Source organism: Dendropsophus ebraccatus, chromosome 2 (genome assembly GCF_027789765.1).
Source record: "Dendropsophus ebraccatus isolate aDenEbr1 chromosome 2, aDenEbr1.pat, whole genome shotgun sequence".
Lineage (NCBI taxonomy): Eukaryota > Metazoa > Chordata > Amphibia > Anura > Hylidae > Dendropsophus > Dendropsophus ebraccatus.
This window is the reverse complement of record NC_091455.1, coordinates 202,283,891-202,306,723: the sequence shown is the minus strand read 5'-3', so window position 1 is coordinate 202,306,723 and position 22,833 is coordinate 202,283,891. Positions and strand designations below refer to the sequence as shown.

The following is a 22,833-nucleotide window of genomic DNA, read 5'->3' as shown; positions in this document are numbered from 1 at the left end:
CGGGGGCTCACCACAATAGCAGACATAAGATCTAATCTGAGAATGAGACCCCGATATGAAGTGATGCCATACAGGGGGCGGGGCTGTGACTACCCCTCAGACACAATATACAGGCTGGTTGTCAAAAGTAGTAGGATAGCTGTTCCTGTAGTATAAGGTGTGTGGATCTCCTGTCATTATATATCAGTGATGTCATCCAGGGGGCGGGGCTGTGACTACCTCTCTGTACACTTGGCCCCTCTGTTTCCCTTTGAGGGATCTCGGATCCTCTTCGTCTCTTCTCCAGGTTCATGGTTTGTGTTTAGCAGGAAGATATTTTCTTGTCTATTATAATGATTGAGTGTTTCCAGGCGGCATCATGTGATACTATGTGACTACTGTATATCATCCGTCACTCGCTGGCGTCTCCACATCTGATGCACATGTGTCCGATCCGCACATCACGGCCAGATCCGCTCAGAGGAGACCTGGAGACACAATGATGACAGCCGCTCCCTACAGATATAGTCATCAGATGACACATGTACTGCTGTGTATACTCATCACCTGCCACACTGGATAGACATACAGCTGACTGGAGACTGTGCGCCCCCTTGTGGTGAAGTGTAGATAATCACACTAGTCTGGGAATACTCAGACACAAAGTCCATAATGAAGAGGCAAAGTATCAGTCTCTATCTGCCTTCAGTTACATCACTCCAGAGCTGCACTCACTATTCTGCTGGTGTGGTCACTGTGTATATACATTACATTACTTATCCTGTACTGATGCTGAGTTATTATACTCCAGAGCTGCACTCACTATTCTGCTGGTGGGGTCACTGTGTACATACATTACATTACTGATCCTGAGTTACATCCTGTATTATGCTCCAGAGCTGCACTCACTGTTCTGCTGCTGGGAATGTCCTGTATAATGGTGGGTGTGATGTGTGATGATCAGTGTAGATCACCTGGTGCTGCTGCTGTACATGATGGATGGCTCGGCACCCTCGCCCCTGTCCTGACTAGTGGAGGTGACAGCCCCCTCCCCTGTAATCTGTATTGATGATACGGACACATCGGTGACCTGGCGCATTGCTGACATTCCGGCGCAGGGGACAATGGTAGGAATGTGCGGTGTTTGTACAGCGCCCCCTCCGGCCCCCGCAGCTTTCTGCCCCGGGGGGGATTAGTGGCGGGGACGGAGCGGAGCCCGGGGGAGACTACAGGAACAAGGGGCCAACCTGCTGCACTCACCGTGTGATGTGTATGGGGGCTGCAGGAGCATGGAGGGGGATAGAGGAGGCTGCAGGAGCATGGAGGGGGATAGAGGAGGCTGCAGGAGCATGGAGGGGGATAGAGGAGGCTGCAGAAGCATGGAGGGGGATAGAGGAGGAGGAGGCTGCAGAAGCATGGAGGGGGCTAGAGGAGGAGGAGGCTGCAGAAGCATGGAGGGGGATAGAGGAGGAGGAGGCTGCAGAAGCATGGAGGGGGATAGAGGAGGAGGCTGCAGAAGCATGGAGGGGGATAGAGGAGGAGGAGGCTGCAGAAGCATGGAGGGGGATAGAGGAGGAGGAGGCTGCAGAAGCATGGAGGGGGATAGAGGAGGAGGAGACTGCAGAAGCATGGAGGGGGATAGAGGAGGAGGAGGCTGCAGAAGCATGGAGGGGGATAGAGGAGGAGGAGACTGCAGAAGCATGGAGGGGGATAGAGGAGGAGGAGGCTGCAGAAGCATGGAGGGGGATAGAGGAGGAGGAGACTGCAGAAGCATGGAGGGGGATAAAGGGGGAGGAGGAGGCTGCAGAAGCATGGAGGGGGATAGAGGAGGAGGAGGAGGTTGCAGAAGCATGGAGGGGGATAGAGGAGGAGGAGGAGGCTGCAGAAGCATGGAGGGGGATAGAGGAGGAGGAGGCTGCAGAAGCATGGAGGGGGATAGAGGAGGAGGAGGAGGAGGCTGCAGAAGCATGGAGGGGGATAGAGGAGGCTGCAGAAGCATGGAGGGGGATAGAGGAGGCTGCAGAAGCATGGAGGGGGATAGAGGAGGAGGAGGCTGCAGAAGCATGGAGGGGGATAGAGGAGGAGGAGGAGGCTGCAGGAGCATGGAGGGGGCTAGAGGAGGCGGAGCATGGAGGGGGATAGAGGAGGAGGAGGCTGCAGAAGCATGGAGGGGGCTAGAGGAGGCTGCAGGAGCATGGAGGGGGATAGAGGAGGCTGCAGGAGCATGGAGGGGGCTAGAGGAGGCTGCAGAAGCATGGAGGGGGATAGAGGAGGAGGAGGCTGCAGAAGCATGGAGGGGGCTAGAGGAGGAGGCTGCAGAAGCATGGAGGGGGATAGAGGAGGAGGAGGAGGCTGCAGAAGCATGGAGGGGGATAGAGGAGGAGGAGGCTGCAGAAGCATGGAGGGGGATAGAGGAGGAGGAGACTGCAGAAGCATGGAGGGGGATAGAGGAGGAGGAGGCTGCAGAAGCATGGAGGGGGATAGAGGAGGAGGAGACTGCAGAAGCATGGAGGGGGATAGAGGAGGAGGAGGCTGCAGAAGCATGGAGGGGGATAGAGGAGGAGGAGGCTGCAGAAGCATGGAGGGGGATAGAGGAGGAGGAGGCTGCAGAAGCATGGAGGGGGATAGAGGAGGAGGAGACTGCAGAAGCATGGAGGGGGATAAAGGGGGAGGAGGAGGCTGCAGAAGCATGGAGGGGGATAGAGGAGGAGGAGGAGGTTGCAGAAGCATGGAGGGGGATAGAGGAGGAGGAGGAGGCTGCAGAAGCATGGAGGGGGATAGAGGAGGAGGAGGCTGCAGAAGCATGGAGGGGGATAGAGGAGGAGGAGGCTGCAGAAGCATGGAGGGGGATAGAGGAGGCTGCAGAAGCATGGAGGGGGATAGAGGAGGCTGCAGAAGCATGGAGGGGGATAGAGGAGGAGGAGGAGGCTGCAGAAGCATGGAGGGGGATAGAGGAGGAGGAGGAGGCTGCAGAAGCATGGAGGGGGATAGAGGAGGCTGCAGCAGCATGGAGGGGGACAGAGGAGGAGGAGGCTGCAGAATCATGGAGGAGGGGGCTAGAGGAGGAGGAGGCTGCAGAAGCATTGAGGGGTGTAGAGGAGGCTGCAGAAGCATGGAGGGGGACAGAGGAGGAGGAGGCTGCAGAATCATGCAGGGGGATAGAGGAGGAGGAGAACAAAGGAGTCTGAAAGGGGAAAGTGGGGTGTATAGGCGAATAGTGTAAAATAATGGAAAACACAATGAATGGTGTGGAGAGGGCGGAGGTATGTGTGTGTGAATGTGTGCATATGTCTGTATACGTGTGTGTGTGTAAATGCTTGTGCGCTGTCATGTGTATTTATATAATGTGGCGCTGTCTTAGATATGTGCACAATAACCATTTGGCTTAGATTGGCAGTGATGCCACTTTTTTATTCGCTGCGTTTCCACTTAACACGATTGATGTTGGGTGGCTGGTACCAGATTTCAGGGTATAGAACTTGACAGCTCACTCTTCAGTTTGGTTGCTGTGACCTCCATGCTGACCTTTTCCAGTTTGGCAGCCGCATCCTCCATGCTGACTGTTTCTTCGTATCTTGTATGGGCTCTGCACATAATACCTCTACATTTCTTCTGTGCTCTTTCCTCTGTATTATCCGCCACTAGCTATACAGCTCTGTCCTTTGTGCTGACTGTTTCCAGTTCAGTTGCTGCAGCCTCCATGCTGAATGTTTCCAGTTTGGCTCGCTGCAGCCTCCATCCTTACTGTTTCTGTTTATTGTGTCACCCATGTTGTCTACCTTTGTGTTTCTGCATTCTTTATGATGACTGTTTCCAGTTTGCTGTGGCCTCCATGCTGACCATTTCCATTTTGGTTGCTGCTGCATCCATGCTGACTGTTTCTACCTGTCTTGTTGTTGCCACCATGCTGACTGTCTCTGTCTTGTTGTGGCCCCCATGCTGACTATCTGTCTTGTTGTGGCCCCCATGATGACTGTCTCTGTCTTGTTATGGCCACCATGCTGACTGTCTCTATTAGTCTTGTTATGGCCTCCATGCTGACTCTTTCTCTCTGTCTTGTTGTTGCCCCCATGCTGACAGCTGTCTGTGTTTCTGCCTTCTTCCTGCTGACTGTCTCTATCTGTCTTGTTGTGGCGACAATGCTGACTCTTTCTCTTTGTTTTATTGTGTCCCCCATGCTGACTGTTTCTCTCTGTCTTATTGTGGCCCCCATGCTGACTGTCTCTGTCTTGTTGTGGCCCCCATGCTGACGGTCTCTCTCTCTCTTATTGTGTCCCCCATGCTGTTTCTGCCTTCTTCCTGCTGACTGTTTCCAGAATGCCTGCGGTTCCCTGTGTCCTGGTCCCTGGCCGCTCTCAGCTGTGTGCAGTTATTACAGCAGCAGATGGAAATGTTTCCATCTGTCTGGCCGATTGTGTGACAGGCGCTGAGGCCTCGCACGTTCCAGCACCGTCACCGCCGCCGTTCTGCAGTGAACAATGTGCGCAGTCATACCGCCGCTCGGGGACCTGTTGGGTTTCACGTCTTCTTCCAAGAGTCGCGCAGAGTAGAGTCCAAAATAATCTGGATCTATGGAGGAGTATTGGAAGCAGGGGATGTGTCAGTGCCTAGCAGGGTGCAGGGAAAACTGGGTGACAACCACTACGGAGGCCACTATGGTATGTCCCCTGTACTGATACAGCTGGATACAGTGTAACAAACCCTCAGCTGTGACAAGTAGAAGGTCAGGACTGGGTGTGTTTCTATTCAGTGACAGTAAGCAGTGAGGAGGTGAGGGTGAGGCACTATGCGGTCAGTCTGCGCCGTCCCAGCTCTGCGCTATCGCTCCTTCTTGACCCTCTATTTAGAGAGGACACATAGCTGAGATGTCTCGCTCGGCCCTGACTTGTTCCTTCCATGTTCATGTCCTTGTTCCCCGAGTGCTGACAGATCCCCTGACAGGAGGCGTATTCCTGAAGAAGTCGCTATTATGGCGGCTGATCCCAGCAGCTCCGGCGCGATGACGGACGCCTGATGGACTAATCCCCCTAAAAACGTCTCTCTTAAAGGGGACGCATCCTGCAGAGCCCCCAGGCTCCCGCACAGCACCAATGGGTGGTCTCTACAGAGTTATAGCAGAAATGTATCTAGGCGGGATACAATGTAACAAACCCTCAGCTGTTTTACTCCTAAAACTTCTCACAGCACAGGAGATTTATCAAACATGGTGGCTCAGTTGCCCCTAGCAACCAATCAGATTCCACCTTTCATTCCTCTCAGACTCTTTGGAAAATGAAAGGTGGAATCTGATTGGTTGCTAGGGGCAACTGGGCCAGTTTCACTTTACACCATGTTTGATAAATCTCCCCCTTTGTATCCAGGCCTGATGATTCGTTACAGTGTATCGGTGCAGGTAGCGTTGCCTGGATACAGATCAGTGTTTTCGTTCTCTTCAGGCAGTAATGGTATTGTTATTGATGATGGGATTGTCCCTCTGGCCCCAGGAGCTGACACTCTAGAGTTGATGTTTGTGCCGCTGGCTCGGACATTGTGTGTCCGTGTCTCCTCATCCTCCCACGTCTGATCCTTTCTTGTGGATCCTCTGGAAACCACACGTGTCCTGAGCGTGTACATGTCAGCGGCGGCCGGGTGTGGTGACTCTCACACATCTGTCTTGGGTTTCTCTGAGAAGTATTTCATCATCAGCCTGGGGCCCGACGACCGCAGCCCAAACACACTTAACCTCTTCACTGATGGGCGAGAACGCCGGGGGATGGGGTCATACAGGACCATAAACCTCAGCATGCCCCACACTGGACCTTGGAAACTAAGTCATACAGCCCGCATGATATATACAGGACCATAAACCTTAGCATGCCCCACAATGGACCTTGGAAACTAAGTCATACAGCCCGCATGATATATACAGGACCATAAACCTTAGCATGCCCCACAATGGACCTTGGGGAACTGGGTCATACAGTCCGAGCGATACATACAGGACTATAAACCTCTCCCTCCCACTGGGAATACTGGGTCATACAGCCCGCCGGATATATAAAGGACCATGAATCTCTGCATCCCCCTCACTGGAGCATGCAGCCTGAGCGATACATACAGGACTATAAACTTCTCCCTCCCACACACTGGGAATACTGGGTCATACAGCCTAAGCAATACATACAAGACCATAAACCTTCCCCTACCCCACAATGGATCTTGGGGAACTGGGTCATGCATCCCGTGTGATACATACAGGACCATAAACCTCTGCATCCCCCACACTGGACTTCAGGGAACTGGATTATACAGCCTGAGTGATACCAACAGGACCTAAAAGCTCCCCCTCCCCCACACTGGAGCTCATTGATGCTGCATCTCCCACACCAGACTTGGAATGACTGGGTCATACAGCCCAAGCGATACTTACAGGACCATAAATCTCTGCATCCCCCACACTGGACGTTGGGAAACTGGGTCATACAGTCCGATAAATACATACAGGACTATAAATCTCTGCATCCCCCACACTGGACCAGAGACTGGGTCATGCAGCCCGAGCGATACATACAGGACTATAAATCTCGGCATCTCCTATACTGGAGCTTGGGGAACTGGGTCATACAGGACCATAAATCTCTGCATCCCCCATACTGGACCTTGCAGAGATTGGGTCATGCAGCCCGAGCGATGCATACAGGATATAAACCTCTCCCTCCCCCACACTGGGGATACTGGGTCATACAGCCCGTGCCATACATACAGGACCATAAACCTTAGAATACCCCACACTGGATCTTGGGGAACTGGGTCATGCATCCCGAGCAATGCAACCCACTTACTGATCGGTTGTGGGGAGAGGGGCTTATAGTAATCAGGGACCCAGTGTTGCCCCCTGCCTATGAGATGTCAGTATGGACCTGGGGGTGTTCAGAGATCAGGGGCCTGTATGTTGTTTTCTATACGGGCCCTCTGCAGCCCGCTCCTCTCCTGACCAGTGATGCCCGGGGGCCCCTGATTTGTGTGCACTGTCCCCCAGGACCCCACCGCCATGAGTCAGATGATAAATGAACTTCGGACCCGCATTCTCCCTCCTCGTCTTTCATACTTCGGCCCGGACAGCTCACAGGGAATGGTGGGTTCAGCCGGGCGGCTGGCAGCACTCAGGAGTCATGTAAGGATTAAGTCAGAAGAAGGCAAAAGCCAAGCCAAGTCTGGCGGGGAGGAATGCCGGATTTCAGCAAACCTGTCATGGTGGGACGGTGCGATCCTGTATCACTCACCTCCAGACGGACGAGAAGGCGTCTGCACAGAATCGTCTTCTTCTCCTACCTTCTCAGGGATATATCTGAAAGAGGGTGCAGTGGGGCAATGTCATGGTTCCCCCTGCAGGCTGGTCATGGCACTTCTGCACTAAAGGCCCTAATGCTTGCTGGTTGTAGGAACAAACAAACACGGGAGTGCGGAAATACTGAGCAATCTTGGTGACACAATAATCTGGTGACTCTGGTCATTACTTTCAGGGCTCTCGCTATAGCTGTTGTTATATATAGACCCCTGACCCTTATGATAGCACTCACTATATACAGTCCCTTGACCCTTATGACCAAGGCTCTCACTATATACAGTCCCTTGACCCTTATGACCAAGGCTCTCACTATATACAGTCCCTTGACCCTTATGACCAAGGCTCTCACTATATACAGTCCCCTGACCCTTATGACCAAGGCTCTCACTATATACAATCCCGTGACCTTTATGACCAAGGCTCTCACTATATACAGTCCCTTGACCCTTATGACCAAGGCTCTCACTATACACTCACCGGCCACTTTATTAGGTACACCTTTCCAACTGCACGTTACCACTTAATTTCTAATCAGCCAATCACATGGCGGCAACTCAGTGCATTTAGGCATGTAGACATGGTCAAGACAATCTCCTGCAGTTCAAACCGAGCATCAGTATGGGGAAGAAAGGTGATTTGAGTGCCTTTGAACGTGGCATGGTTGTTGGTGCCAGAAGGGCTGGTCTGAGTATTTCAGAAACTGCTGATCTACTGGGATTTTCACGCACAACCATCTCTAGGATTTACAGAGAATGGTCCGAAAAAGAAAAAACATCCAGTGAGCGGCAGTTCTGTGGGCGGAAATGCCTTGTTGATGGCAGAGGTCAGAGGAGAATGGGCAGACTGGTTCGAGCTGATAGAAAGGCAACAGTGACTCAAATAGCCAACCGTTACAACCAAGGTAGGCAGAAGAGCATCTCTGAACGCACAGTACGTCAAACTTTGAGGCAGATGGGCTGAAGACCACACCGGATGACCACACCGGATGCCACTCCTTTCAGCTAAGAAGAGGAAACTGAGGCTACAATTTGCACAAGCTCATCGAAATTGGACAGTAGAAGATTGGAAAAACGTTGCCTGGTCTGATGAGTCTCGATTTCTGCTTGAACATGACAATGAGTTCACTGTACTCAAATGGCCTCCACAGTCACCAGATCTCAATCCAATAGAGCATCTTTGGGATGTGGTGGAACGGGAGATTCGCATCATGGATGTGCAGCCGACAGTTCTGCGGCAACTGTGTGATGCCATCATGTCAATATGGACCAAAATCTCTGAGGAAGCTCCCAGCACCTTGTTGTATCTATGCCACCAAGAATGGAGGCAGTTCTGAAGGCAAAAGGGGGTCCAACCCGTTACTAGCATGGTGTACCTAATAAAGTGGCCGGTGAGTGTATACAGTCCCTTGACCCTTATGATAGCACTCACTATATACAGTCCCTTGACCCTTATGACCAAGGCTCTCACTATATACAGTTGTGATTGCTGCTGCATACTAAAAACTCTTGCAGCAAGGTGCTATAAAAAGTCAATGAGAGGTCTCATACAGTCATTGAAGGTCTATGTTTGGAGTACAGAGGAGGAGTATAGGTCAGAACCTTTACTAGAACTTTTATCTCTGCCCAAAGCTGTAATGGGAAATCCAAACTAAGCCCCTTTATGTAGGATTCTGCCCCAGAGGGGATAAGGAAGAATTATCCTGCCCCAGAGGGTATGAGGAGGAATTATTCTGCCCCAGAGGGAATGAGGAGGAGTTATCCTGCCCCAGAGGGGATAAGGAGGGGTTATCCTGCCCCAGAGGGGATGAGGAGGGATTATCCTGCCCCAGAGGGGATGAGGAGGGGTTATCCTGCCCCAGAGGGGATGAGGAGGGGTTATCCTGCCCCAGAGGGGTCGAGGAGGGATTATCCTGCCCCAGAGGGGATGAGGAGGGATCATCCTGCCCCAGAGGGGACAAGGAGGGATCATCCTGCCCAAGAGAGGATGAGGAGGGATCATCCTGCCCCAGCGGGGATGAGGAGGGATTATTCTGCCCCAGAGGGGATGAGGAGCAGTTATCCTGCCCAAGAGAGGATGAGGAGGGATCATCCTGCCCCAGAGGGGATGAGGAGGAGTTATCCTGCCCCAGAGGGGACGAGGAGGGATCCTCCTGCCCCAGAGGGGATGAGGAGGGATTATCCTGCCCCAGAGGGGACAAGGAGGGACCATCCTGCCCCAGAGGGGACAAGGAGGGACCATCCTGCCCCAGAGGGGATGAGGAGGGATTATTCTGTCCCAGAGAGGATGAGGAGGGGTTATCCTGCCCAAGAGTGGATGAGAAAGGGTTATCATGCCCCAGAGGGGAGTAGGAGGAGTTATTCTGCCCCAGAGGGGAGGAGGAGGGATTATTCTGCCCCAGAGGGGAGGAGGAGGAGTTATTCTGCCCCAGAGGGGAGGAGGAGGGATTATTCTGCCCCAGAGGGGAGGAGGAGGGGTTATTCTGCCCCAGAGGGGATGAGGAGTTTCCCACTGATAATCAAAATGACAAACACTTCAGCTACACAGTTCATCACTTCTGGGTGTTGTATCCCTTTAGGGGTCGTGCAGACTGGACATGGCATTTTCACCTGCAGGTCACCCTGATCTACATGAGATAATATTTGTCTGTGAGATGTGTTGGAGGCGGCCATATTGTCATCTATCTTACTAGAATACTAATAATAACCGTGTTTGGGATCCTTGGAGCCATGTTTCCTTTGTCTCTCATCTTTGACGCATCTGAGGGAAGATAAGACATTTCTGAGACATTCCCTGGATATATATGAAAGCCCCGTCTGCTGCATCAGCTCTTTGTTCCTCCATCTTCTCTGCTCAGAATGGGGATGGAGATGGATTTTTGGAGAATTTTCCCGTGTACACCTAATACCCTGCTAACAGCTGATAAGATGGAAGAGTATGATGAAGGAGTCGGCCATTTATAGGACCAGTGATGGGGGCTCTGGGCCAGATCACTGACCATCACTGGCTGCAGATTATAAATTCTCTCATTCTGCTCATTATATTATCGGCATGGATTTTTTTCTAGTGTGTGTGATTTGTCAGCTCTGATGTGTCACCGGCCCGGCGCGGCGTCCAAGATGGTTGACTTGATGCCAGCTTTCAGAAATGTCCTATTGTTAGTGAGCCAGACGGGCATTGCTTCATTAGACTGAGAAGGAATATTACACCGGCCGACTAATAGGGGGCAACAAGGCGACCGCAGAGCGCTCAGCCATGACTGCAGCGTAATGACACTAATTGATGGAAGGTGCTATACGAGGAGAGGAAGATTTATCATAAATATCATATACATATATTATAATAGTTATATTCTTGTATAAAGGAGCAGTATTATAGTAGTTATATTCTTGTATATAGGGGGCAGTATTATAGTAGTTATATTCTTGTATACAGGAGCAGTACTACAGTAATTATATTCTTGTATATAGGAGGCAGTATTATAGTAGATATATTTTTATATAAAGGAGGCAGTACTACAGTAGTTATATTCTTGTATATAGGAGCAGTATTATAGTAGTTATGTTCTTGTATATATGGGGCAGTATTATAGTAGTTATAATATTGTATATAGGGGCAGTATTATAGTAGATATATTCTATAGGGGCAGTATTATAGTAGTTATATTCCTGTATACAGGAGGCAGTATTATAGTAGTTATATTCTTTTATATAGGGGCAGTATTATAGTAGTTATATTCTTGTATATAGGAGCAGTATTATAGTAGTTATATTCCTGTATATAGGAGCAGTATTATAGTAGTTATATTCTTGTATATAGGAGCAGTATTATAGTAGTTATATTCTTTTATATAGGGGCAGTATTATAGTAGTTATATTCCTGTATATAGGAGCAGTATTATAGTAGTTATATTCTTGAATAAAGGGGCAGTATTATAGTAGTTATATTCTTATATACAGGGGGCAGTATTATAGTAGTTATATTCTTGTATATAGGAGCAGTATTATAGTAGTTATATTCTTGTATATAGGGGCAGTATTATAGTAGTTATGCTGGAGAGAAAGGAGCTGTTGCACATCGCACCTATGGCTGACACTAATGCTGCTAGGCTGCATTTAAAAACCAACGCCAGGATGTTGTTATATAATTTGATGAAACCATATTGCCCCATGTACCACATGTCGGTCTCCTGGTTCACATGGGGCCCTACACTGACTCCACACTGTGTTGGTCGGTGACCGCTAACCCCGCAAAGCGTGCAGAAACGGAAGGGAGGCCATGGAATGGCCCTGCAACCCCAATGTCACAGGACCAAACCCAAATTGCCCCCCCAAAAAACAGTTGGCACCACTGGCAGAGAAAGCTGCCGCCAAACAACTCAAGTGTGAATATGCTCTTGTACTTGCCACTACTGCTGCAGACAGAATGGGAAAGATAAGAGTCACTAACATGTGAGCACAGGTGTATCCTGCTAATTTGGGTCATGTGAGTCTTATGAAGGGGAGTGCCAACTGCTGAGAAAAGGGAGAGAAATAAAATGCGAAATGGAGAGAAAGGAGCTGCTGCACCTCACACCTATGGCTAATAGGTTGCAGGGCCATTCCACGGCCTCCCTTCCCTGCATGTGCACGCTTTGCGGGGTTGGTGGTTGTTGACCGACACAGTGTAGAGTTAGTGTAGGGACCCATATGAACGAGGAGACCTGCATGCGGTACATGGGGCAATATGGTTTGATCAAATTATATACCAACATCCTGGTGTTGGTTTTTAAACATAGCCTAGCGGCATTAGTATCAGCCATAGGTGTGAGGTGCAGCAGCTCCTTTCTCTCCATGTCGCATTTTATTTTTCTCCCTTTTCCGAGCAGTTGGCACTCCCCTTCATGAGACCCACATGACCCAAATTAGCAGGATACACCTGTGCTCACATGTCAGTACCTCCTATCTTTCCCATTCTGTCTGCAGCAGTGGTGGTGAGTGTAATACCATATTCATACTTGTGTTGTTTGGGGGCAGCCTTCTCCGCCGCTGGTGCCGGCTGGGTTTTGTGGGGGCACTTTGGGTTTGGTCCTGTGACATTGGGGTTGCAGGGCCATTCCATGGACCAGTATTATAGTATTATAGGGGCAGTATTATAGTAGTTATATTCTTGTATATAGGAGCAGTATTATAGTAGTTATATTCTTGTATATAGGAGCAGTATTATAGTAGTTATATTCTTATATATAGGGGGCAGTATTATAGTAGTTATATTCTTGTATATAGGAGCAGTATTATAGTAGTTATATTCTTGTATATAGGGAGCAGTATTATAGTAGTTATATTCCTGTATATAGGAGCGGTATTATAGTAGTTATATTCTCGTATATAGGAGCAGTATTATAGTAGTTATATTCCTGTATATAGGAGCAGTATTAGAGTAGTTATATTCTTGTATATATAGGCAGTATTATAGTAGTTATATTCTTGTATATAGGGAGCAGTATTATAGTAGTTATATTCCTGTATATAGGAGCAGTATTATAGTAGTTATATTCCTGTATATAGGAGCAGTATTATAGTAGTAATATTCTTGTATATAGGAGCAGTATTATAGTAGTTATATTCTTGTATATAGGAGCAGCATTATAGTAGTTATATTCTTGTATATAGGGGCAGTATTATAGTAGTTATATTCTTGTATATAGGGAGCAGTATTATAGTAGTTATAGTCTTGTATATAGGAGCAGTATTATAGTAGTTATATTCTTGTATATAGGGGGCAGTATTATAGTAGTTATATTCTTGTATATAGGAGGCAGTATTATAGTAGTTATATTCTTGTATATAGGGGCAGTATTATAGTAGTTATATTCTTGTATATAGGAGCAGTATTATAGTAGTTATATTCTTGTATATCGGGGCAGCATTATAGTAGTTATATTCTTGTATATAGGGGGCAGTATTATAGTAGTTATATTCTTGTAAATTTTTGCACTATTATTATTACTATTATATTGTACTGCATTGTACTATTATTTACTCTATGCTGGCTTGATCCCCCCACTCCTCTCTAGTTTTTTCAATCAATTTATTATGGTTGTATGGTAAGTCCTTACTGGGACAGTGTGCTCTGTGATGGTTAGATCTGCCTCCCTTATAGTCTGCAGTCTTTATGTTGTGTACTTTTTGGTTATTTTTACCATTTTTACCATAACACCACCATTTCTCATTCCAGGCTGACAGGGAACGAGCCATTGACAATTCTTCCTCTGACCTCAGAAACAGAGGGAGCGGCAGAAAAAGCCCATTACAAGATCTGTGACCGACTGAAGCTCGAGAAGAAGCAGCGCAGAATGTGCCGACGAGACCCGGGGGTGGCGGAGACCCTCATGGAGGCCATCAGTATGAGTGCCCAGGAGTGCGAGTATCAATTCCATTTTGAACGCTGGAACTGTACGCTAGAAGGACGATACCGAGCCAGTCTGCTGAAACAAGGTGCGCTACATGCGTCTGGTGGTGGACTCGTCATACACGGTGCTTACTAGTTGTTAGCATGGGGGCAGCACGGAGCAGTCATCTTCCACAACGGTGTTCCCTGATGGTGGATTTACTCTTGGGAGGACCAGCTGCCCTTACTGAAGGGGGCGCCACAAATGCATGAACAGCTGAGGCTTGTGACCACTGGGAATCTTATTATTACCTGTACATAAACAGAATTATAAAGACATTGTAGAGCGCTTATTAGAGTGCCAAATATCAGCTGTAATGTGGTCTCTGTATGTAAGCACTGTATGGTGGTGTTATATGAGCAGTGTATGGTGGTGTTATATGAGAACAGTATGGTGATATTATGTGAGCACTGTATGGTGGTATTATGTGAGCACTGTATGGTGGTGTTATATGAGCACTGTATGGTGGTGTTATATGAGCACTGTATGGTGGTGTTATATGAGAACAGTATGGTGATATTATGTGAGCACTGTATGGTGGTATTATGTGAGCACTGTATGGTGGTGTTATATGAGCACTGTATGGTGGTGTTATATGAGCACTGTATGGTGGTGTTATATGAGAACAGTATAGTGGTGTTATATGAGAACGGTATGGTGGTGTTATATGAGAACGGTATGGTGGTGTTATATGAGAACGGTATGGTGTTATTATGTGAGCACTGTATGGTGGTGTTATATGAGCACTGTATGGTGGTGTTATATGAGCACTGTATGGTGGTGTTATATGAGCACTGTATGGTGGTGCTATATATGCACTGTATGGTGGTGTTACATAAGCACTGTATGGTGGTGTTATATGAGCACTGTATGGTGGTGTTATATGAGCACTGTATGGTGGTATTATATAAGCACTGTATGGTGGTATTACATAAGCAGTGTATAGTGGTGTTATATGAGAACTGTATGGTGGTATTATGTGAGCACTGTATGGTGGTGTTAAATGAGCACTATATGGTGGTATTAAATGAGCACTGTATGGTGGTGTTATATGAGCACTGTATGGTGGTTTTATATAAGCATTGTGTGGTGGTGTTATATGAGCAGTGTATGGTGGTATTATATGAGCACTGTATGGTGGTGCTATATATGCACTGTATGGTGGTGTTACATAAGCACTGTATGGTGGTGTTATATGAGCACTGTATGGTTGTATTATGTCAGCACTGTATGGTAATATTATACAGGCATTGTATGGTGGTATATGAGCACTGAAGGGCGGTGTTATATGAGAACGGTATGGTGGTGTTATATGAGCATTTTTTGTATGGTGGTACTTTATGAATATTGAACCACTGTAAGGTGGCGTGGACCTCTGGACACAAGGGACCTTAACACTGTGAACATCAGGGACTGAGCTGTAACCCTTCGGACACCAGGGCCTGAGCTCTAACCATCTAGACACTAGGGCCTGGACTTTAAACCTCTGAACACCAGGGACTGCTTTCTAAACCTCTGGACACCAGGGACTGCTTTCTAAACCTCTGGACACCAGGGCCTGGGCTCTAACCCTCTGGACACCAGGGTCTGGGCTCTAACCCTCTGGACACTAGGGACTGAGATTTAACCCTCTGGACACCAGGGACTGCTTTCTAAACCTCTGGACACCAGGGACTGGACTCTATCCCTCTGGACCCCAGGGCCTGGGCTCTAACCCTCTGGACACCAGGGACTGGGCTCTAACCCTCTGGACACAAGGGACTGGGCTCTAACCCTCTGGACACCAGGGCCTGGGCTCTAACCCTCTGGACACCAGGGACTGGGCTCTAACCCTCTGGACACCAGGGCCTGGGCTCTAACCCTCTGGACACCAGGGCCTGGGCTCTAACCCTCTGGACACCAGGGCCTGGGCTCTAACCCTCTGGACACCAGGGCCTGGGCTCTAACCCTCTGGACACCAGGGCCTGGGCTCTAACCCTCTGGACACCAGGGCCTGGGCTGTAATCCTCTGGACACCAGGGCCTGGGCTCTAATCCTCTGGACACCAGGGCCTGGGCTCTAATCCTCTGGACACCAGGGCCTGGTCTCTAATCTTCTGGACACCAGGGCCTGGGCTCTAACCCTCTGGACACCAGGGCCTAGGCTCTAACCCTCTGAACACCAGGGACTGGACTCTTAACCTCTGGACACCAGAGACTGGACTCTAACCCTCTGGAAATAAAGGACTGAGACTCTAACCCTCTGGACATAAAGGACTGAGACTCTAACCCTCTGGACACCAGGGACTGAGTTTTAACCCTCTGTACACCAAGGACTGGGACTCTAAACCTCTGGACACCAAGGACTGGATTCTAACCCTCTGGACACCAGGGCCTGGGCTCTAACCCTCTGGACACCAGGGACTGGACTCTAACCCTCTGGACACCAGGGACTGGGCTCTAACCCTCTGGACACCAGGGACTGGACTCTAACCCTCTGGACACCAGGGACTGGACTCTAACCCTCTGGACATGAAGGACTGGGACTCTAACCCTCTGGACACCAGGGCCTGGGCTCTAACCCTCTGTACACTAGGGCCTGGGCTCTAACCCTCTGTACAACAGGGCCTGGGCTCTAACCCTCTGTACACCAGGGACTGGACTATAGTCAGTTCTTTATACGTAGCTACCTACTAGCTGTAACCTACAGGGTGTATACACTGTGAGTGTGCTATATCCAGCACCCGTCCGCCCTGCAGATTCTTCACTACGCAGCAGATTGTGTAGAGAAACCAATGACTTATTGTTTCTGGGATCATCTCCAGCTCCAAGGAACATCTGTTAGACGCACAGCGGGGGGCACAAACATCTCCCCCTCTTATCAGCATGTAATATAGCGTGTTATCCGCACCCAGCTGCAGCTCTGGATTCTTAGTTTAGTTGATTGAAATCAGGTGACAGCACAGAGCAGCAGCAATTCCCTGTAAATCTATACATGATGTGAGTTACTGCAGTCACCTGCAGAGCTGCACTCGCTATTCTGCTGTTACATCATGTCTTATCCTCCAGTCACCTCCAGAGCTGCACTCACTATTCTGCTGCTACATCACATCTTATCCTCCAGGGCTGCGCTCACTATTCTGCTATTATATTATATTTTATGCTCTAGTCATCTCCAGGGCTGTCAGTATGACTTTAAGTCAATCATTTACAGCTCTGCCCCTGCTGATCCCTGATGCTCTGCCCCTGCTGTTTACTGACGCTCTGCCCCTGCTGATCCCTGAGGCTCTGCCCCTGCTGTTCCCTGACGCTCTGCCCCTGCTGTTCCCTGACGCTCTGCCCCTGCTGTTCCCTGACGCTCTGCCCCTGCTGTTCCCTGACACTCTGCCCCTGCTGTTCCCTGACGCTCTGCCCCTGCTGTTCCCTGACGCTCTGCCCATGCTGATCCCTGACGCTCTGCCCATGCTGATCCTTGACGCTCTGCCCCTGCTGATCCTTGACGCTCTGCCCCTGCTGTTCCCTGACGCTCTGCCCCTGCTGATCCTTGACGCTCTGCCCCTGCTGATCCTTGACGCTCTGCCCCTGCTGTTCCCTGACGCTCTGCCCCTGCTGATCCCTGAGGCTCTGCCCATGCTGTTCCCTGACGCTCTGCCCCTGCTGATCCCTGACGCTCTGCCCCTGCTGTTCCCTGATGTTCTTCTCCTGCTGATCCCTAAAGTGCTTCTTCTGTTGATCCCTGACGCTCTTCTCCTGCTGATCCCTGACGCTCTTCTCCTGCTAATCCCTGATGCTCTTCTCCTGCTGATCCCTGACGCTCTTCTCCTGCTGATTCCTGACGCTTTCCCTGCTGATCTCTGACGCTCTTCCCCTGCTGATCCCTGAGGCTCTTCCCCTGCTGATCCCTGACGCCCTGCCCCTGCTGATCCCTGACGCTCTTCCCCTGCTGTTCCCTGACGCTCTGCCCCTGCTTTTCCCTGATGCTCTGCCCCTGCTGTTCCCTGATGCTCTTCCCCTGCTGTTCCCTGACGCTCTGCCCCTGCTGTTCCCTGACGCTCTGCCCCTGCTGTTCCCTGACGCCCTGCCCCTGTTGATCCCTGACGCCCTGCCCCTGTTGATCCCTGACGCTCTGCCCCTGTTGATCCCTGACGATCTTCCCCTGCTGTTCCCTGATGCTCTTCCCCTGCTGTTCCCTGATGCTCTTCCCCTGCTGTTCCCTGACGCTCTGCCCCTGCTGTTCCCTGACGCTCTGCCCCTGCTGTTCCCTGACGCTCTGCCCCTGCTGATCCCTGACTCTCTACCGCTACTAATCCCTGATGCTTTGATGCACTTCTTAGTTTATCTTCTACAACACAAATCTCTTCTTTTTATGTAATTTTCCTGATCCATTTGTCACCAGCTCTGGACTTGTGCTCCCCCTCTATAGTGTTGCCTTCTTACACCTGTCAGTTAGTTCTATACTAACGGCACAAGGTAAAGTCCAGGACTTCCCACACCAGTTCTTCTGTCACTTAACTCCTTGCGCACTGACTACAACCCTCACTCAGGTTTTACCTGCCTCTTAGCTGGGACACAAAGGGTTATTGTTGTGGTCAGTGATGTGAGAAGCGCTGAAACCAGAGCCATGTGGGTGGTGGCCCCGGGAGACACCGGAGGTTAGAATGCCCGTATTCACATTGGTTTTATGAGCTTGTTAATTAATATCTTGTGCAACCATGTGGCTCGCTGCGGAGACGGCTCGCCATCAGCCCCATGTTAACTAAGCCTGGCCGCGTTCCCGGGGGTGGGGGAGGAGGGCTTATTAAACACTTCAGCGTCATAGCGTATTATTGGTTAAAACTATTTCTGGTTTTGTAGAAATAAAGTTGGAACAATCCTCTGTGAGCTGAACACATCAAAAGCATATGTCTCCCTCCCATACTGATGGTCTGTTACAGTTCTATGTACTCCAGACAATACTCCTTGAGCTAAACACATAGGAGCATAAGCCTGTCTTCCATACTAATAGTCTGTTACAGTTGTATCTAGTCCAGAAAATCCTCTGTGAGCTGAACACATCAATAGCATATGTCTCTCTTCTATATTGATAGCCTGTTACAGTTGTATCTAGTCCAGAAAATCCTCTGTGAGCCGAACACATCAAAAGCATATGCCTCTCTTCTATATTGATAGCCTGTTACAGTTGTATCTAGTCTAGACAATCCTCTGTGAGCTGAAAAACATTAGAAGCAAATGTCTCCCTCCCAAACTGATGGTCTGTTACATTTTTATCTACTCCAGACAATACTCTGTAAGCTAAACACATCAGAAGCATACGCCTCTCTTCTATACTGATAGTCTGTTACAGTTGTATCTAGTCCAGACAGTCCTCCGTGAGCTGAAAAGATCAGAAACCTATGCTTCTCTCTTAGACCGATAGTGTGTTACATTTCTATATACTCCAGACAATCCTCCGTGAGCTAAACACATCAGTAGCATATGCCTCTCTCCTACACTGATAGTGTGTTACAGTTGTATATACTCTAGACAATCCTCTGTGAGCTAAGCACATCAGAAGCATACGCCTCTATTACATGCTGATGGTTTGTTACAGTTGCATCCAGTCCAGACAATCCTCTGTGCGCTGAAAAGATCAGAAACCTATGCCTTTCTCTTATACCGATAGTGTGTTACAGTTGTATCTATTCCAGACAATCCTCCGTGAGCTAAACACATCAGTAGCATACACCTCTATTTCATACTGATAGTTTGTTACAGTTGCATCTAGTCCAGACAGTCCTCTGTGAGCTAAGCACATCAGAAGCATATGCCTCTCTCCTACACTGATAGTGTTTTACAGTTGTATCTAGTCCAGACAATCCTCTGTGAGCTGAACACATCAGAGACATATGTCTCTATTCCATACTGATAGTTTGTTACAGTTGTATCTACTCCAGACAATCCTCTGTGAGCTGAAAAGATCAGAAACCTATGCTTCTCTCTAAGGGCCCTATTCCATCAGACGTTTATAGTTGAGATTATCGTTAAATCGTTTGAATCTAAACGATAATCGTTAGTTTGAATAGCAGTTAACGACTAACAATCGAACGAGAAATCGTTGATCATTCAATAAGACCTGGACCTATTTTAATTGTTGCTCGTTCGCAAATCGTTCGCATTAAATAAGAAGTCGTTCGCAGTAGTGACGAACGCAATGGCGACGACAAGACAACCGCAAGTTATGATTATCTTTTCATGTAAATGGGTGAACGATTTCAGGTCTTTCGTAATAGCGGTTGTTTGGATCGTTTATCGTTAACGATTATGCGAACGATAATCATCCCATGGAATAGACCGATAGTGTGTTACAGTTGTATATACTCCAGACAATCCTCCATGAGCTAAACACATCAGTAGCATACACCTCTGTCCTATACTGATAGTGTTTTACAGCTATATCTAGTCCAGACAATCCTCTGTGAGCTAAGCATATCAGAAGCATACGCCTCTATTACATGCTGATGGTTTGTTACAGTTGCATCCAGTCCAGATAATCCTCTGTGCGCTGAAAAGATCAGAAACCTATGCCTTTCTCTTATACCGATAGTGTGTTACAGTTGTATCTATTCCAGACAATCCTCCGTGAGCTAAACACATCAGTAGCATACACCTCTCTCCTATACTGATAGTGTTTTACAGCTGTATCTAGTCCAGACAATCCTTTGTGAGCTAAGCACATCAGTAACATACGCCTCTATTCCATACTGATAGTTTGTTACAGTTGCATCCAGTCCAGACAATCCTCCATGAGCTAAACACATCAGTAGCATACACCTCTCTCCTATAATGATAGTGTGTTACAGTTGTATATACTCTAGACAATCCTCTGTGAGCTAAGCACATCAGAAACATAGGCCTCTATTCCATACTGATAGTTTGTTACAGTTGCATCCAGTCCAGACAATCCTCTGTGAGCTAAGCACATCAGAAACATATGTCTCTATTTCCTACTGATAGTTTGTTACAATTGCATCCAGTCCAGACAATCCTCTGTGAGATGAACAACAATTACAGATCTTATAGCAGTATATACATACATAGGAGCAGACAGGCCACAATAAACAATTTTCCGCCTTTCTCTTCACAGGTTTCAAAGAGACAGCCTTCCTGTACGCCATTTCCTCAGCCGGACTCACTCACGCCATGGCGAAAGCGTGCAGTGCTGGGCGGATGGAGCGATGCACATGTGACGAGGCTCCAGACCTGGAGAACAGGGAGGCCTGGCAGTGGGGCGGCTGCGGGGACAACCTGAAATACAGCAATAAATTTGTCAAGGAATTTCTGGGCAAAAAATCAGACAGAGATCTGAGAGCACGAATGGACTTACATAACACGAACGTGGGGATCAAGGTGAGTGACCAGCGGTCAGGAGACCTGCTGCCCGCGCCATAGAGGTGGTCAGCGGGGTCTGATGTGAGAGGGTACCCTTATACCAAGGGGACAAGTCACTGTGACTGCTAACGGGTGAGGGGGCCCACACTGTAGCTTTAGGCATAGGATGTTATATAACTATTTTAAAATCTCCAGTCTTCCAGTACTTATCAGCTGCTGTATGTCCTGCAGGAAGTGCTGTATTCTCTCCAGTCTGACACAGTGCTCTCTGCTGCCACCTCTGTCCATGTCAGGAGCTGTCCAGTTTTCTATGGGGATTTGCTACTGCTCTGGACAGTTCCTGACATGGACAGAGGTGGCAGCAGAGAGCACTGTGTCAGACTGGAAAGAATCCATCAGTTCCTGCAGGACATACAGCAGCTGATGAATATTGGAAGACAGAAAATTTTTAAACAGATGTAAATTATAAATCTATATAGCTTTCTGACACCGGTCGATTTGAAAGAAAAATATTTTTGCCCGAGTACCCCTTTAATTTCGAGGACTTGCATGGTGACGCCCTCCCCACATGACTAGTATATTAGGTGACCCGTGAGTCGTCCTATACGGCTTGGTCTCTCAGACTGTGGACAGATTATGAAATCATTGGTCCTTTGTGTGGGGATAAGGGCCCTCAGCGTGACCTCAATCACCAGTGAAAGGCGGCCAGTCCTGGCGCGGAGGTGCGTAATTAAAGTGAGAGCCTCTTCAGCCGCTTCTTTATGGAGATGTCTGGGATGTGAATGGACTCTTATTAAAAACACAATTTCCTCTCTATTGCCAAATGCAGCTCGAGATATTCAGCTGCGGATCCTGAGAAAGGAAGAGTCCATCTCTGGCGATGAGACGGGGGAGGCCTCCCCCCCCCCCCCTCCCCCCCAAACACTTCCCCTCAGCTCCAAACTTCACTCCTTTTGTGTTGTGATAATAAAAGTAAATGATTCTAACAAGTCGCCGGATCCTGGCAGAGAAAATCCCATATACAGCGAGACAGATGTGCTGATCCTGCCTGATCCCTCCACCACCTAATGCATGACAGTGCCTCACCATGTACCAGACATACAATATGGCAGATACTGGATGAAACTTAACACCAGCTGGTTGCCTTACATCAAGAAATCGCAATGTGATGCTGGTCTCGGGCAGTGTATGATGTGATGCTGGTCTCGGGCAGTGTATGATGTGATGCTGGTCTCGGGCAGTGTACAATGTGATGCTGGTCTCGGGCAGTGTATGATGTACAATATGATGCTGGTCTCGGGCAGTGTATAATGTAATGCTGGTCTCGGGCAGTATATGATGTGATGCTGGTCTCGGGCAGTGTATGATGTGATGCTGGTCTCGGGCAGTGTATGATGTGATGCTGGTCTCGGGCAGTGTATGATGTGATGCTGGTCTCGGGCAGTGTATAATGTGATGCTGGTCTCGGGCGGTGTATGATATGATGCTGGTCTCGGGCAGTGTATGATGTGATGCTGGTCTCGGGCAGTGTATGCTGTGATGCTGGTCTCGAGCAGTGTACAATATGATGCTGGTCTCGGGCAGTGTATGCTGTGATGCTGGTCTCGGGCAGTGTATGATGTGATGCTGGTCTCGGGCAGTGTATAATGTGATGCTGGTCTCGGGCAGTGTATGATGTGATGCTGGTCTCGGGCAGTGTATGATGTGATGCTGGTCTCGGGCAGTGTACAATATGATGCTGGTCTCGGGCAGTG

At 48.8% G+C, this 22,833-nt stretch overlaps 1 protein-coding gene across 6 annotated transcripts in view; it reads left to right on the top strand.

Moving 5' to 3' along the window:
- Nucleotides 1-22,833, top strand: part of WNT9A (Wnt family member 9A) — an 82,426-nt gene that overhangs the window by 46,020 nt on the left and 13,573 nt on the right. For all 6 annotated transcript variants that reach the window (XM_069959146.1, XM_069959148.1, XM_069959150.1 and 3 more), the window contains 2 exons: nt 13,520-13,779; nt 20,835-21,097. In XM_069959146.1, the coding sequence (XP_069815247.1) occupies nt 13,520-13,779; nt 20,835-21,097 (523 nt within the window). The remainder of the gene's footprint in view (nt 1-13,519; nt 13,780-20,834; nt 21,098-22,833) is intronic.